This window comes from Lucilia sericata, unplaced genomic scaffold (assembly GCF_015586225.1).
Source record: "Lucilia sericata isolate MDLA Ls3-8-SP2 unplaced genomic scaffold, ASM1558622v1 Contig000028F_arrow, whole genome shotgun sequence".
Lineage (NCBI taxonomy): Eukaryota > Metazoa > Arthropoda > Insecta > Diptera > Calliphoridae > Lucilia > Lucilia sericata.
Window position 1 is genome coordinate 556,450 of NW_023994066.1, and position 19,060 is coordinate 575,509.

General features: G+C 32.1%; 1 protein-coding gene across 11 annotated transcripts in view; it reads right to left on the reverse strand.

Moving 5' to 3' along the window:
- The window catches only part of LOC119610549, a 332,175-nt gene that overhangs the window by 42,758 nt on the left and 270,357 nt on the right, over window positions 1-19,060 (reverse strand). For all 11 annotated transcript variants that reach the window (XM_037965897.1, XM_037965875.1, XM_037965865.1 and 8 more), the window contains one exon: window positions 18,360-18,473. In XM_037965897.1, coding sequence (XP_037821825.1) covers window positions 18,360-18,473 — 114 coding nt within the window. The remainder of the gene's footprint in view (window positions 1-18,359; window positions 18,474-19,060) is intronic.

Consider the following 19,060-nt stretch of genomic DNA (forward strand, 5'->3'; position numbering starts at 1 on the left):
TATTTATTCTAATCCAATTTACACATTCCGTTATTGCTCGTACTTCTGCCTGGAAGCTTGTGTTATGATTAGGTAAACGGTGGTATATTTCTGTTTCTGGGTCTTCAATATAGAACCCCAAGCCCACTTTGTCCCCTAATTTAGAGCCATCCGTGTAGCAACGGATTCCTACTGGTATTTGCTCTAATGTTCCGCTTGACCAAGACATTCTATCTGGGATTAGCGTTTCAAAGTTTCCGACATATTCAGTGTCTGGTATGCGATCAGGCACGTCCGATGAATGTGTATAACCTTCCAATGTGTCCATTATACATTGATGTCGTGTCCTATAACCATTTTTGGCCAGTTCGCCTAAAGTAAACAGCCGTTCGGCTGTAAGCGGCTCCTCATATCTTATATATGTTTCAATGGGCGGAATATCTAGCAACGTTTTCAGAGCCTTGATTGAAGTAGTACACATGGCACCACTTATTCCCAAGCAGCATGTACGCTGAACTCCCTGTAGTAGTTTGATATTACACTTTTTGTCCAAAGCAGTCCACCAGATTATTGAAGCATAAGCTAGAATTGGTCTAATTACACTTTTATAAAGCCAATTTGTCATAGTAGGACTAAGACCCCATTTCATGCCTATGGTTCTCCTACATATCGCCCAGCACCGATGTGCCTTGTTGATCCTATCCTCTTTGTGGTGTCTCCATTTTAATTTCCGGTCAAGTATTACACCTAAGTACTTAACTTTGTCTGTCACCGGTATCTTCTTGCCCAGGAAGCAAGGTTCAGTATATGTAGAAAATTTTGTCTTTCTTGTGAAAAGACAGATTTCCGTCTTTGCTGGGTTAACATTGAGGCCTCTCGGTTGAGCACAGCTCAAGGCCGTATTCAGAGCCTCCTCAGCTCTTCTACACAAGTAATTTGGATCCTTTCCCTTTAAAAGTATTACGACATCGTCTGCATAGCAGACAGGTCTAAGTCCTTTCTCGGTTAGGGTCCTTAGGAGGCTATTAATCGTGGTAACCCAGAGTAAAGGTGACAAAATGCCACCCTGTGGTATACCGCGAAATACCTTTTTCCTGATAGTTATATCGTACATCTCGCAGCTTATCCATCTGTTCATTAGAATGTAGTTGATCCAGTTACGGAGCACCCGGTCAACATAAAACTGGTCCAGGGATTGGATAAGGGTATCGGTGTGCACGTTATTGAAAGCGCCTTCGATGTCAATGCATACCGCCAGTGTATACAGTTTGCTATCGAAAGATTCACCTATGTAGTGGACAACTTCGTTTAAAGCGGTTTCCACCGATCGTGGAAAATTCCATCCGGCCCTGCAGCTTTATAGGGAGCAAAGCTCTTGATTGCCCCTTTAACCATGTCAGTTGTAATAACTATTTCCATGTTACCCTCCCCTTCCTCCAATATCGGTTCATCTATGTTATTCGATATACCGGGTGGGAAATGAGAATCCATTAGGAGTTTCATTGTTTGCTCCATATCCTCAAGCCTCCTGCCCGTGTCATCGATCATAGATTCCGGTTGGACATTAGATTTGGATAGGAATTTTTTTATCTTCGATATCTACCTGTTCACAGAAAAGTTTCCAGGAGTCTCGTTTGGCTTTTCGAACGATTTTCTTATATTTATCAAGTTTATTACGATACTCATCCCAGTATACTGCGGTCTTTTTACGCCGTGCCCGGTTAAATAGTTTGCGAAGAGTCTTCCCAAGGTTCCGGATCTCCCCAGTTACCCAGGGTTTTTCCTGGGCAGATCTCCGCTCTCGTAGAGGGCAACTGTCCTCGAACAATTCAACCAGGGCACTTGTGAACGTTTCCACTTTGGCATCTATATCCTCTTTATTTCGACATTGAAAAGTGTCCTGACCTAAACGTTTCTTTAGTAAGGTCCCGAACATTGTCCAATTAGTTTTAGACTTATTCCGAAACTTTATCGGCTTTGGTGGTGGCCTTAGTATTTTGAATCTTATGTACCGATGATCAGAAAAGGAGTGCTCGTCCGAAACTCTCCAATCCTGAATTTCGTTTATAAGCTCTTCTGAACATATAGTTATATCTAATACTTCTTCTCTGATTCTATTGACGAAGGTAGCTTTATTATCTAAGTTAAATGTTATCAAGTCTTTAGTATTAAGGAAATCCATGAGGGCTTGTCCACTGCGATTGGTGTTTGTACTACCCCAAGCTACATGGTGCGAGTTGGCATCACAACCTATTACAATTTTCTTATTTTTTCTTTGTGCCTCTTCAACCAGTTTCATCAGATCCGACGTTGGTGGTAGAATCGAAAGGCAGGTAAATAGATGCAAGGAATATGTTGCCAGGACCTTGCTTCAGCACCATTGCATCCGATGTTGATAATCCTGTTAAGAGGAGAAAACATAAGTTCTTGTGACATAAGATACATGTTCTCGGGCGAGATCCTGTATCAGTGTAGAAAAGTTGGAAATTTACGTGATTTAATCCAGAAACCTTGTTGCAAATCGTCAAGGTGATTTCTGTTAAATTGAACTGCAAAATTAGCTCTAACATGATTAGCTTCTAGTTCCTGAGCCTTGGCTAAGGCATTAGGTAAATCAGAAGGTGATATTGAAAATAGAATATTTGCCAATGGCGGATTTAATCCAGTAATAAAAACCCTGAGAGCATATTGACGATTTTTATTATTCAATTCATTTGTCAAAGAAGAATTTGAACCGTGAGTCATTATTGTCTTATTTATTAATAAGGTCAGTTTCTTATTCACTTCGTTATAATAATCTAAAATAGTCAAGGAACCCTGTCTCATAATACTTAATTCCTGTTCAATAATATGAATTGGCCTTTTGTCGGCATAGGCAAAATCTAAACGAGCTATTATAGAATCAAAATTGAGTACAGTAGCATGATTTGTCAAAGTGTCATTTGCATCATCTAATATTTTATTGAGTAAAATAGTCAATGCCGCGAAGTACCTACGACTACCCCTAACGTAAAGACTCATTGAATTGTTTGCTGCTTCTCGCCAACTCACATACGAATTGTCCTTTACATTAAAACTTGGAAGGGATTTAATAATGTCCAAACTTTCGTCACATCGTTTGGTTTCGTCAATAGTTTCCTGTCTGTATTCAGTAACAGTATTTGTGACTGTAAGTCTGTCAAAGTTTACCTTCCGCAATTCCAACTCTCTTAGGAGTGGTGCCGTGGATTATGTAACTAGTCGTAAAACCTGTTCTGTGTCCATGTTGTTTGTTGTCATACTCCTAAATAGTCCAGTAATTTCGTCTACTGAGTCGTCTATACTATATTTTCTTTCTAGTTCTTCTAATTAGTTAAGTATTTCAATTCTTCGTCCGTCAAATTGTCCACTACACTTTCTATTGAATAAGCCAGTTTTAAGCCTCACAATCAATACAACAAATACAAAAATTATATGATTCAAAGGATATTGTTTTATAAGATAATTAATCAGTTTTGAAGTTAACAATATTTCCTTAAAAAATAAATATAAAAATAATCTTACATTTAAATTCTCTGGTTTACTCCGGATTTCTTCGCAGTTGTAAAATGTTGTGTAGAACTTGTTCTCCTCCTTTTCTTTCTAGGAATATTTTTTATATGTAGAATTATTTTCCTTTTTCTAAGGATACTTGTTTGTAGAATTTTTCCTCCTTTTATAAGGATACTTCTTTGTTGATTTTTTTTTCTCCTTTTTTAAAGGATACTTATTTGTTGAATTTTTTCTCCTTTTTAAAGGATACTTATTTGTTGAATTTTTTTTTCTCCTTTTTAAAGGATACTTATATGTTGAATTTTTTCTCCTTTTTAAAGGATACTTATTTGTTGTTGGACCCTTTTTCAAAGAAGGTTCCCGGTTGAGCCCCCAATTAAAATGTTTAGTTTATATTTAAAAAAAAATATATATATTTTTATTTTCACTTTTACATTATTAACTTAACACTATGAATTACACCGCGTCTTACAATTAACTAACTTTCTTAATTCTAAGTGTCATATTTATACCTAATAAGAAGCACGATCAGCAATTAATTAATAAAAACATAATATTGAATTGCAACATAATTATTTGTAAATTGATATTATATTTTTAATGTTCAGCGAATTTATTTGTAAACAAATTTTTTATAAATATTTTATTAACTGTCAGCAAATAATTTTCAGGTTCAGTGAAAATTATTTAGGTCAGTTTCATTTAAGACAGTTTTGTAAATTTCTATAAGAGCATTTTCATGCTGTTTCCATAACTTACATACATACATACATACATGCATACATACATACATACATACATACATACATACATACATACATACTTACATACATACATACATACATACATACATACATACATACATACATACATACATACATACATACATACATACATACATACATACATACATACATACATACATACATACATACATACATACATACATACATACATACATACATACATACATACATACATACATACATACATACACAACACAATGAAACCAACCGACATCCACTCATGTGAAACAAAACAATACAATACAATACAATACAATACAATACAATACAATACAATACAATACAATACAATACAATACAATACAATACAATACAATACAATACAATACAATACAATACAATACAATACAATACAATACAATACAATACAATACAATACAATACAATACAATACAATACAATACAATACAATACAATACATACAATACAATACAATACAATACAATACAATACAATACAATACATACAATACAATACAATACAATACAATACAATACAATACAATACAATACAATACAATACAATACAATACAATACAATACAATACAATACAATACAATACAATACAATACAATACAATACAATACAATACAATACAATACAATACAATACAATACAATACAATACAATACAATACAATACAATACAATACATACAATACAATACAATACAATACAATACATACAATACAATACAATACAATACAATACAATACAATACAATCATACAATACAATACAATACAATACAATACAATACAATACAATACAATACAATACAATACAATACAATACAATACAATACAATACAATACAATACAATACAATACAATACAATACAATACAATACAATACAATACAATACAATACAATACAATACAATACAATACAATACAATACATACAATACAATACAATACAATACAATACAATACAATACAATACAATACAATACAATACAATACAATACAATACAATACAATACAATACAATACAATACAATACAATACAATACAATACAATACAATACAATACAATACAATACAATACAATACAATACATACAATACAATACAATACAATACAATACAATACAATACAATACAATACAATACAATACAATACAATACAATACATACAATACAATACAATACAATACAATACAATACAATACATACAATACAATACAATACAATACAATACAATACAATACAATACAATACAATACAATACAATACAATACATACAATACAATCATACATACAATACAATACATACAATACAATACAATACAATACAATACAATACAATACAATACATACAATACAATACAATACAATACATACAATACAATACAATACAATACATACAATACAATACAATACAATACAATACAATACAATACATACAATACAATACAATACAATACAATACAATACAATACAATACAATACAATACAATACAATACAATACAATACAAAAAAAAAACAAGTAAGGAAGTATAGTCGGGCGTGGCCGACCATATGAAACCCTACACCAGTTATGAATATTAAATATGATTTATTTTTCATAATACAGTATTTATCTTCAAAATAAGATACATTTAAGCAATTTATGGACGAAAAACTCATTTTCTGAAAGAGGGTTTATATGGGGCTAGGGACAAACATGGACATATCCCGATACAATATTGTGATTGGATTTACATATATTTATATAATACTAGAGTTCGCCCAGCGGTCGAAATTCGACCAGAACCTATGCTGGAAAAAATGCATAAATATGCTAAGATAAAACCCTTTTTTTGTAGTTCAAACCTGCGGTAAAAAATTAACTTTATTGATATTATCAAAGAGTATAATTTGCTATTAATAATGTTTTCTTTTAGAAAATGTGATGGGTTTTTCGTAAAAGTCCCATCAGAAGTTTAAAACCTCAATTGTCAAAATTTGTTATAAAACTTGTTTTACAAAAGTATTTCAACTATTTTAAAAATAATAAATAACGAACATTTCTTCTATCGACTTATTATCCCCTACATATTTACGCTACGTTCACAATGCTGGAGTACTGTACTGTACACACCATTAAAAATATATTAGCTGTTCAAAATACAGAGTGGAAATGTTCTAAATAATTTGTCAAAACAATAAAAATATTTAAAATAAATAATATATTATCTAATTATAAATAAATTTTATTTGGATGTCATTAGTAGTCCTTCCATCAAGTATATGCTGTATAAATTCTCCCTTATAACACTCGACAAAGACTTCAGCAGACCTACATTTATTAAATAAACGATAAATTGCTAAGTACGGTTAAACACTCTTCATCCCAAAAGACATGATTTATATTTAGCAGTTTCATCTAGCAGTTTTATCTATTTTTATATAGCATATAACCATCACCTATTCAACTTACAGTTTTCACTTTACACTACTATTTCCTAATTGGTTAGAATAACCCAAAAAAGAAGAATATTATCAAATCCTCGCTGTGCTAAACCTGCATACCGGCATGACGAACTAAACTTTACTTATATTTTATACAGGCTTTTTTTATTACTTACTGACACTGAATCAATTCGTTAATCCATCATTTAAATCTTCCAAATCAATCAAAACTAATAATTATGTATCGCAATTCAGTATTTTATTTCACCGATTTTTTTCGTTAAACATAATTGAAAAGCATCGGCAGTGTAACGACCAATAAAAAGTTCACGTTAATAATTTTATAATTTAAAAATATTTCAATACATAACTTTTGACATTTTTATAGTTTTCCGATCTTTGTCTTTAAAATAGGGAATTGAAAATTCGTTAATGTAACCGATATTTGTCATTACTTTACGATATTACTGAATTCCGGTACTGATGTCCTACCAATATTTTTCCAGGTCAAACACCAATATCAGTACATTTTTTGCCATATCTTGAGGTGTCCCCAAGCATTATTTACACATGTTTTTATATTCCCAGTTCGTTGTTTCCTCAGGAAAGTCCTTCAATTTAATTATTTTGAAAAGTTTAAATAACGAAAAACCTTCAATCGAAAACTCTGAATATAAAAATGAAGTCCTACTTCTTATAAAAATATTCGATTTGGTAACAATCGTAACGATGTTATAACAAAATAGAGCATTATCTCATTCACAATTTAGCACACAAAAATATAAAACAATAAAATCCTATTTTCGAATTGCCTGAGCCTGTTTACATACTTATTTGTTTACAAAAATCTTATTAAAAACAACAGAAACAAAATATCATGCAAAATACAAAAAGAAAACAGCAACAGAGAAGTTAAACGTTTCTGCACTCTCCTCTCTTTTTTCAAAAAGCCGTGTTGTTTACTTTTTTGTTTTGTTTCTTGCTTTGTTTGTTTGTTTTTAATTTCAAGAATACGTAGGTGTGACTATTGTTTCTATGTATTAGTAACAACTTTAAACGTTCATAGCTCCTAAAATTCTGAACCGATCTCATTAATATATATATTGTGCACATCTGTGAACAAATACCTTTAAAATGATATATTTTTTGCCAATATCAGATGTATACTGTAAGAGTAAAAGGGGTCACAAAAAATCATCTTGCCTATTAATTATATAGATTTATTTGTGCTTAAATTCATCGCGATATTGGTGTTTATATGTGAATTTCGGACATTCAAGTCATTTTCTGAAGGGGATTTTGTATGGGAGCTAGGGTCAAATGAGGCCTGTTCTTTTTGAAATTTGGCAAGGTCATCAAGGATTGTATAAAACTTATTTGTACCACTTTTTATAGAGATACAAATACATTTAACATACTTATGACCTCAAATATCCTTCTGTTCTGTTGTATGGGAGCTAGGTGAAATATTGGCCCGTGTAGGAGAATTTTATTTATTTAATTATATTGTTCTGATTCCCATGATCAGAAAGTAAAAAATACACTTTTAATTTTTTACACTTCAATATAAATCTTTATTTAACAAAGTTGACTGCTTCTTGCAGAAGATAAAAAACAAGTGATCAATAATTTAAATTTATAAGATCATCAAAACTAAATGATCTGTTTTTCTACCAGCAGTAAATTTACATGTTTGTTTGTATGTACATTTAAATGCGTTGATATACAAATAAATGTACATGCAAATGTACGTATACTTGTACTTATAAAAAATACCGTTAGGTCTAGTTTAATAATTTTGTAAACAAATAACAAATTAAAAGAAAATAAGAAATAAATAAATTCTTTAATTTTTGTGGAGATTTTAAGTAGGGTTTTCAGTTCAGAATTATTAATAAATTTTAGTTTGGGAAAAATCCCAAACATTCTCCCCCACAAAGAACAGTTGTTCTTAAGTAGAAGTCTTCCCATCTATATGTACATCATTTGAAGGTAAAAAAACAGATTGCAATAAAGTGTGACTACTCTTACCAACCCACCTGAGCCAGGATGTAATTCTTCGACTTTGGCAAGTGGCCACTGACCTGGAACACTTCGATCGTGGAGAAGAAGTACGATGTCACCAACTTTTATATTTCTTTCGACCTTATTCCATTTTGGTCTAGCTTGAAGACGACATAAATATTCTTTGTTCCAGCGATCCCAGAAATTTTGTTTGAGATGTTCTACTACTTTCTAACGGCTTAAACGGTTAAGATTAGCATCAAGTAAGTCATCATCGGGGATACAATTGGTAGGTTCTCCAATAAGAAAATGTGCTGGTGTGAGTACATCGGCATCTTTCGGATCGGCTGATAAGGAACATAACGGCCTGGAGTTTAGGCAGCTTTCTATTTGTGCCAAGAGGGTACTGAGTTCTTCGTATGTTAGAGTACGATCTTTCATTTTGCGTACGATCTTTCATTAAGTGATGTTTCGTGGATTTCACACCAGCTTCCCAGAGTCCGCCAAAGTGGGGTGAAGCAGGTGGAATAAAGTGCCATGTTGTACCTTGATTGGCTAAAATTTCTGCGAGATGCTCAGGAAGTGATGTTTTGTTTCGTTGATACAGAACTTGGAGTTCTTTGTTTGCACCCACGAAATTAGTACCACAGTCCGAGTATAAATCGGTGCATAAGCCTCTACGCGCAGTAAAGCGACGGAATGCTGCCAAGAAAGCATCCACATTCAGACTAGTGACAGCCTCTAAATGTATCGCCTTCATACACATGCAGATAAAAAGACAAATGTAGCCCTTGGAAGTAGAAGCTGTTCGTAAAGAAGAAGTTTTTATGTTTATGGGCCCAGCATAATGCAGTCCGCTGTGCTTAAACGCTCGAGTGGGTTGCAGCCGCACAGCTGGTAAGTTACCCATGAGTTGTTGACAGGATTGCGCTTTGTACTTAAAGCATAAAGTACATTCACGTTGTACGCGTTTAGCTATATTTCTAGCGGAAACTATCCAATAGCTACGGGAAACGTAGGACTGCATAAGCTGGAGGCTTCCATTATAAGTTTTTATATGAGCATCTAAAAATATAAGAAAAGACAGTGGATTTTGTTTTGATAACAAAATAAGATGTTTAGTGTTGTAGGGAATAGTAGAATTTGAAATTCTACCACCAACTCGCAGAGTTCCCTTTTCATCAAGAAACGGCCATGAGTCTGGCGTATTTTGGAGTCATGGTGGGCCATTCCACCATAGGTTATGTTGAATTAATTGTTGGGGCATTAAGCCTCTAGACGCGCAGTCTGCTGGGTTGTATTTTATTGGAACGTACCTCCAATGTTGAACATTAGATAGGCGTCGAATTTTCGAAACTCGATTTGCGACGTAGACTTCCAACCGTGTTGAGTTATTTTTCAGCCACGCAAGAACTATGGTACTATCAGTCCAGTAAATGAAGTTACCAATATTGAAATCTACGCTGGTTTTAATTTTGGCTACTAATTTAGACATGAGTGTTGCTGCATTTAATTCCAAACGCGGTATTGTTTCGCCTTTAGTTTTTGCTTGGAGCAAGTTTACTAATATCTCACCAGATTCTGTTATAATGCGAGCATAGACGACAGCAGCATAGGCTACTTTGGAAGCATCACTGAAAGCATAGTGATAATACGTCAATAGTAGACGTATTGTTTTTGTAGCCAATCCATCGTGGAATCTTAATTTCCTCAAGAGCCTTTAATTTGGTGCGAAAATGAACCCATTCACGTTGGATTTCCTCTGGTAGGGTATCCTTCCAATCAAGCTTCAATTTCCATAGTTTTTGGAAGATTATTTTCGCTATTATGGTAGTAGCTGAGAGCCAACCTAGAGGGTAAAACAATTTGTATGCCTCTGAAAGCAAACTACTTTTAGTTATTTGTTCAGAAAATGTAAACTTTATAGAAAAATAGAAATAATCATTAATAGTGTTCCAATTGATACCAAGGGCTTTTGACATTTTTGGTTCATAAATAGAAAATGAGTTTTTAACTTCACGATCATCTTCAGGAATGTTCTCCATGACCTCTAAAGAATTAGAATTCCATTTTCATAAATGAAATCCTCCTGATTTCAAAAGGCTGGAGAGTTGTTTGTGTAAAACTAGTGCTTCTTCTAGGTTATCCGCACCTGATATCACATCATCAACATAAGTGTCTGTTCGAAGTATTTGACTAGCTTCTGGAAAGTTGTCTTCCCCATCCTCTGCCAGCTGCTGCAGAACTCTAATTGCAAGATAAGGAGCAGAGATGAGATGAGTTTCCTTAAACAATTTTTGGCAGAGTTCTTCTTCAGTGGATCATGATTTTTGATCGAGTAATTCCACTTGTTTCCAAAACATTCGAAGCTGTTCATCTAAAGAACAGATATTGGCAGATATTTTATTGCTTGCCATATGGCTACTTGGAGAGCCAGATACCATCCAGCCTAGATGAGTTTCTTGCAAAAGAAGACTATTTTCAAACTTTTTCATTCTAGGTAGTATTAAATCGCCATAGACATCGTTTCCAAGGAGGAGATCAATTTTTTGAGGTATTAGAAAATCAGGATCCGCCAAAAAGAACGTTGAGAGATCTGGAATGCAATCAGAGGTAATTTTGTTGGGAACGTAAGATGTAACTGTAGGAACTACAAGAGCAGTTATAGGCAATTCAAATTGTTGTTCGTATCTCGAATGGATTAAAAATCGTATAGATTTTTTAACAGTTATTGCTTTGTTTCCTCCAATTCCAGAAACGTCCACTCGAGTTTTGTATTTCGGTACGGCTAATAATTGAGAAAGCTCCTTTGAAATAAATGAAAGTTGTGATCCTTGGTCTACTAGGGCTTTTACGCAATATGTTTTATTTCCCGTTTTTATTAAAAATTTTACGGTGGATAATAAAGCAGGGTTGAGATTTTGAGTACTTAAATTGGAAGCATTTGTACTTACAGTAGCAGAATTAGGTGTTGATGTAGTAACAGGAGGCTGGAAAGTTTGATTATCTACTGTGTTGTTCACCACAGGTGGAGTGGTTTGATTAGAATCGGATCGGCGGAATTCGTTATGAAGAATTGTATGATAATATTCACGGCAAATGTGGCATCTAGTATTCAATCTACAAGATGATTGTAAATGCCCACTGTTTAGGCAGTTTCGACAGATGCGATGTTGATTTACAAAGTTTTTCTTCTCCGCTGAAGACAATGTTGTAAATCGAAAACATTTGTAAAGAGGATGACGTTTATGGCAGCATGGGCAGTTGTCATTATTTACAGTTGAAGCAGTGTGAGCTCCTATCATTCTTGTTGGTTTCTTACGTATTTCCTTACCGTAAATACTTGAAGTTGGGGTAGTTTCCTCTTCAAGAGATTCCATGGTGCGGAAGGTAGTTTCCAGAAAATTAAGCATATCAGACATGGGCGGAATGGAAGTACTAGCCTTAAGCGATTGCTCCCATTCTTTACGAGTCTACATTTCAAGTTTTTGTGTAATTAGATACACCAGAATTGAATCCCATATAGAAATATCTATTTTCAGTGATTTCAGTTGCGACAGACAGGTCCGAGTTGTGTCTAGTAGACCCTTTATATTTTTAAAAGTTTCGTCTGAAGGCGGTATTGAAAACAGACGTTTCAAGATTTGTTCAACGAGTTTCCTTTCATTATGAAATCTCTTCTCGAGAGCATCCCATGCGCAGAATGATTCGTTGCGGCTAGTACGGCGAAGGTACTTGCTTGGACGGTTGGAGTTTGTGGAGAATCAAATTCATAAAGTAAATCTAGAAGATTAGTTTTTAGAGCTATGTAAACATCATAACATTTATAAAAAGTGTTGGTACTTAAATACGGCACATCTTTCTCAGCGATTGAACTTTCGCGTATCATCTCATTTAATTGTTCATGTCCATCTTTGATGGTTTTAAAATTGTATTCCAAATCCTCCAGAATTCTTTGAACATAACCCTTTGATAACGCTTCCTTCGGTTTGGCATGAAAACACGTAGACACACGTTCGATGTGTGCAAATATTTTCTTCTGGTCTACTACTGCTTGAAGAGTTGAAGTCATCTTTTCCTGAATTTAGCTCGAAATTCGTGGGGAAATAATAGTACAGCACGTACGTTGTTGATACCGTAGGCAAGACGGTAGTATTATATTTAAATCACAAATTATTTGGGTGTTTGTCAGTATATGGACAGTTCCCGGGTTTCGGCACCATTTAAATGTAGGAGAATTTTATTTATTTAATTATATTGTTCTGATTCCCATGATCAGAAAGTAAAAAATACACTTTTCATTTTTTCACTTCAATATAAATCTTTATTTAATAAAGTTGACTGCTTCTTGCAAAAGATAAAAAACAAGTGATCAATAATTTAAATTTATAAGATCATCAAAACTAAATGATCTGTTTTTCTACCAGCAGTAAATTTACATGTTTGTTTGTATGTACATTTAAATGCGTTGATATACAAATAAATGTACATGCAAATGTACGTATACTTGTACTTATAAAAATACCGTTAGGTCTAGTTTAATAATTTTGTAAAAAAATGACAAATTAAAAGAAAATAAGAAATCAATAAATTCTTTAATTTTTGTGGAGATTTTAAGTAGGGGTTTCAGTTCAGAATTATTAATAAATTTTAGTTTGGAAAAAATCCCAAACAGCCCGATTATAACCATTTTTAATAGGCTTCCTTGGGCCAAAAACGGTGCGTGTACCAAATTTCATCTAATTATATTGAAAATTGCGATCTGTACCTTGTGCACAAGGTTTTTGCATGGACAGACAGAAATTAAATTCTAAATTATGGCGGACAGAGGACAATAATTGACCCTATCCCAACGTAATAGATGAGTAAGTAGTTGTAAACAATAACAAAATAATTGGTTTATAAAGATCTAAGTGCATATCTAGTCCCACCTTTTGAAATACACTTAAATTGTATTTGATATGAGTTCATGGTGTTTAAAATTGTTTACAAATTTTCTGAAAGTACGAATCGACAAATTTATTAAAGTTCTGATGTTTCTATCTATCTTCTTCTATCTATCTACATATATAAAAATGAATTTGTGTTTGTTTGTATGTTTGAACGTTAGAGACTACTAAACGGCTGAACCGATTTTCTTCAAATTTTCACAGCGTATGTATGCATGTCTGGAATAGGTAATGGGCTACTTTTTATTTTGAAATTCTAAGTGGGCGGGGTGCCACGCCCATATTAAGAAAATATGAAATGCGTATATTTGAGATAATATAACAGTTAGAGTCCTCAAATTTTGTCGGAGCCACTTTAGTGTCAATATGATTATTTAGGACAAAAAGTAGGTGGACTAGCATTAGGAGGCGTGGCACAAAATCGTTTATCTTGGAAGCTATTACAGTTAGAATCTTAAAATTTTGTACGAATAACTTTAACATCCATTTAAACATTTTGGGTAATAAATTGGCGGACTACTCATGAGGGGAGCGGCACCTCCCATATTAATTAAATACAAAAATTCGTTTATCTGGGAAACTAATGGAACTAAATTCTTCAAATTTTGCACGAAGAACTTAAATATTCATCTGAACATTTTGGAGGAAAAACAGCGGACTTTCATCTAGGGGGGCTTGAAGCCCCCATATGAATTAAATAGAAAAATTCGTATATCTGAGAAACTATTAGAGCTAGAATCTTCAAATTTTACTTGAATAGACATTCATCTGAACATTTAGAATATAACGGGCGGACTTTCAAAGGGGAACTTTGCACCTCCCATATGAATTTAATATAAAATTTCGTTTATCTGGGAAACTAATAGAACTTGATTTTAAAAGTTTGCATAAATTATTTTAATATTCATCTGAACGTTTTGAGGAAAAAGTGCGGGCTTTCATCTGGGGAGCTTGAATCTTAAAATTTTACATGAAGAACTTAACATTCATGGGAACATTTAGAGTATAACGGGCAGACTTCCAATGGGTGGCTTAGCACCACATATATGAATTAATTACAAAATTTCGTGTATCTTGGAAACTCTTATATTCTTCAAATTTTTCATAGATAGATAGAAATTGGCGATAGATAGAAACAGGCGAACTTGCAATAATTTGCTTGACATCTCTCATATGTAACATATTGTAAATATGGAAAACTATTGTAGTTAGAATCTTCAAAATCGTTAAGTGGGTTTTTTATTTATACATATTGCTTTTAGGATAGCAAAGCACACTGGGTATAGCTAGTTTATAAATATAAATATACAAATGTATATAATTGTCAATGTCAAGCCCTTATTTATTTCATAATTATATGATTTTCATTTCCTAACTAAAATTAAACACAAATTTCCATGCATAATAAGATCACGGTCTACTTGTACCCTAGAATTATTTCCTATGAATTTTTTAAATTGTTTATTTTAATATTCGCAAATATAAAATTAGATAAAATATTTTAATCCAAATAACTTTTAGATCAAAATATTTTATGTTATTTTATATAATTATAATTAGTTTTTATATAAAACCGACTTTTGGTTAACCGAAAATTGACCATTTCTAGAAAACAGGTTTGTTGGTTAACCGATATGTTTGGAAATCTTTAAAATATTATAATATTTAGTTGAAAAATGCCATTTTGCGAAATATGAATTACTAATTAAGTAATTCACTTGCACTTTTTAGTATAGATATGTACATTAATATATCATAAGAAAACAAACTTATATAGATCTGAAGATATTATTGAGTCGTTAGGTATATGGAAGTTGCCATAGTAGGGATAAATTGACCTTTGAATATATGATCCATCTATATCAATAGCAAAAATTATGTCCAGAACTATCAAGTATAAAGAGTGTTCAGGCTCGCGACGATTCATCGGGAACGGAAGTAGACGACGACTGTCTCGACATAGACAGTGACCTCCCTCCGCTCGTTACGCCTGTGGTTGTTCAAATTACTGTGAATGACGCTTAGGAATTGTGAGGCCGTGCGACATTAATTTGGAAATGGTACTTTTGTTTATTTTACTTTGCGGGAGAATGATATGAATTTTATATTTGGATCAGAGTAAGTTTTTGTTTAGGTTGTCAAACAAAATAAAAAGAGAAAAAAAAAGAGAGACTTTTGAAACATTTTTGGGAAGAAGCAACCCGTAGAATTTAAAGCGATATTTTTTTGTAAAAAGGGGAAAATTAAAAATATTTGATTTGAAATTGTTTTTTTGAAAAGAGGAGGAAAAACTGAGAATATGCAAATTGGTGTTATTGGTGGAGAATTTTAAACCAAGATTCCCAAGATTTTCATTCAGATTGAATAAAGAACTATTGAGATTGTGGAATCTAGAACTTTGACGCTAAATCGGAATCTTTATTGAACTAGCATCACCATAATAGTTATCTCTATCAGATCATTGGTCTTATGTGGATGCAAGAATAAAAGATAAAATATCATTGCCGAATGAAATTTTTGCCAAAATATTGGATGATGGTTTTCAGTTGCCTGATAATTTGTGAGATTGTTTAAACTTCAAATCTTATAACGTTTCATCTGTGATATGTATAACAATTTCTGGTGGTCAGTTAACGTAGAATTTGGATGTCGTAAAGACGAAACATAAGTTAAGACATTTTGACATAATCGCTTAAATATTTAATAACAAATCTTAAAATTTTATTTTATTTACAATGACATTGAACTCGTAACATAACTAATAAGAAAACAAAAAGAAAATTATAAATATGGTTGTAAAAGGGATATTCATACATTTACACTAACATTCATACATCATATACACCTTCACACTCCAATTTTACACAAAATAGCATAGAATCTGAAATCAAGAATATAAATATATAAACTGATATTAAAATAAAGGGAAAAACTCAAAGATCCGGACTACAGGCCTGCAGTCAACATGGAAACTTTAAATTGGTGAATTTTAAAAAAAGTATATATCAAAATTATATATCATTCCAATTTGATTTCAAATTCACAAAACATAGAAAAGAGAAAAAAGAAAAGGATAATTAACAGAATTATGTTGATAACATAATAATGTCACAAAAATTGCAATATAACATTTTATACATCATTTCCCTTCTTAATTTTGCTGTTAAATAATATAATTTTTTTAAATGTTTTAATATCTTGTTGAATTGCATGAACTTTACTGATATTTATTACAATTTAACTTAATTTTAATATTTTAAAACAATTTTTTTATTTTTTTTTTTAAACTTAATATGACATTAACGTAGATTTATTTTCCACATTCATGACTTCAATTTCTTGTCTCACTGTATATATAATATAAAGATTTTTTTTCTAATATAATGACATATAACTTTTATTTTTGAATTTAATATTATTTTTTTATTATGGGTTTCTAAGTTATTTATTTAATTCGCGAAAAATGTAGGCATATTTTAGTTAGAAAGGTAAATTGGGCTATTCAGGGAACTTATTTTGAATAGCATAGGTTAAGTATGGGTTAAGAGAGGAGTGAGTAGAATTTCAGCTAATACTTATTCCGAACCAGGACTCATTTACATTCATCACTATTTAGGATTTTTCTCTCTCTCGAAATTGTTATAGTCGTTTCTAAGGTTTGTTTGCTACTATTTTTTTTTATTTTTGAGATAACGAACCGCCTTATCTTATCAGAGGAAAAGATCCCCCCATTATCCCTGAGCACGGCCGGACTGATTAGTAGCAATTTCCTTTGAATGATAAGGCTCGTCGGGAAATGGTTCGTTACAGAATATTGACAGGTGTCAATCTGACTTCCTGTCAATCAACCTAAGCTCCATTACAGTTTGTGAAAAACCCCAGCAGCATAAGTTCTCGGACGGCAACAACAATCCTTATGTTTCGATAAATAAAGTCCGTTTTGAGAACGTTTGAGAAACTTCTCGATTTTTATTATACTCACGTAGTAAACAAGTAAGTGCATCCTGAATTTTATCATCAATGTTATTTATCCGTCTTAATAAATAACAAATTTCTTCATATAATGGATGGAATTTGTTTAAATAGTTAATTTTTTATTGGTTTAAATGCCAACTTTTTACTAATTTCCTGATTGTCTGAAATTGTAAATCTCCATTTTATATACATAACATTTGTTTAACAATCTTAGGTCTGTTTTCATATGCACAAACGGAAAATAATGTTTAGAATTTTTAAAAATCACAATAAAAAATCAAAGAAAACATACAATTTTGTACCAAAAATTAGATTTTTTTGCAACCGGTTAACCGAAACTTAAAAACCGGATAACCCGGTTAACCAAAAACCAAAGTTTTAAAAAACCCGGTTTGCGAAAACCGAAATATGCAATAAAAACCGGTTTTTCGGTTAACCGGTTAACCGGTTTATAAACACTAATTATAATTCTTTCGAGGTGTGTATGTATATTACAAAGAACGCAGGCCGACAAAGTTTGGAAAAGTCGAAACCTTGAGACCATGTTATACTTTTCGAAAGGATTGCTCCGCGCTAAATCCGAATCTGACCTCAGATTTTCACCACATATGTGATTTGAGATGAGCGCCAAGGAAATTTATTTATAAAATTTTGTTAACTATAACTTGATTTTGAGCTAACTCATAAAAATCGGACATGGAAATAATTAAATATTATAATACCTTTAAATATGTGTACCAACACACTTGCAGGCTGGGTATTACTGGCAACACACGTGTAGTTTCCTGAATGTTCACGCCTTGTCCTTGAAATGGTTAGTTCTGATGACTGAAAATCTGCAAAATATAATTTAAAAAAATATTAGTAACGTTAATATAAAAATATTCTAAAAAGCGCTGTAACAATTAGTAAAAACTTGTTACTTTCTGTTTACATATGTATGAAAATATTTCATTTTATATTTAAAATTTGTTTATGTCGAATTTTATTAATTTACTGGTAAATTTAATCCAGTAATAAGCGTTAAAGTCAGGGACAGAAAATAATGATTATTCTTAAAATTTAAAACGAAAAAATTAAATACAATTATTCGGAGAAAAATTAATTGAATATACGCACTATCGATAATAGCAATATTCTTATAGAGGGTATATATAGAGGGTATATATAAGTTTGTCATTCCGTGTGTAACACTAAGAAATAGACAATTCGATGAATTTTGTCACAAATTATGTTTTCATCTAGAGATTAATTATGTTTAAAATTGTAACAATCGATCTAAAATTTCCCATAGCCCACATAAAAAGGTATATATTCCCGGAAATTATTTTATCGTTAATAACTTCCTCAAATATATTGGTATCAACACAAAATTTTGTACATATCGACAAAATGTGACCATGAATGATACTACAGACTTAGA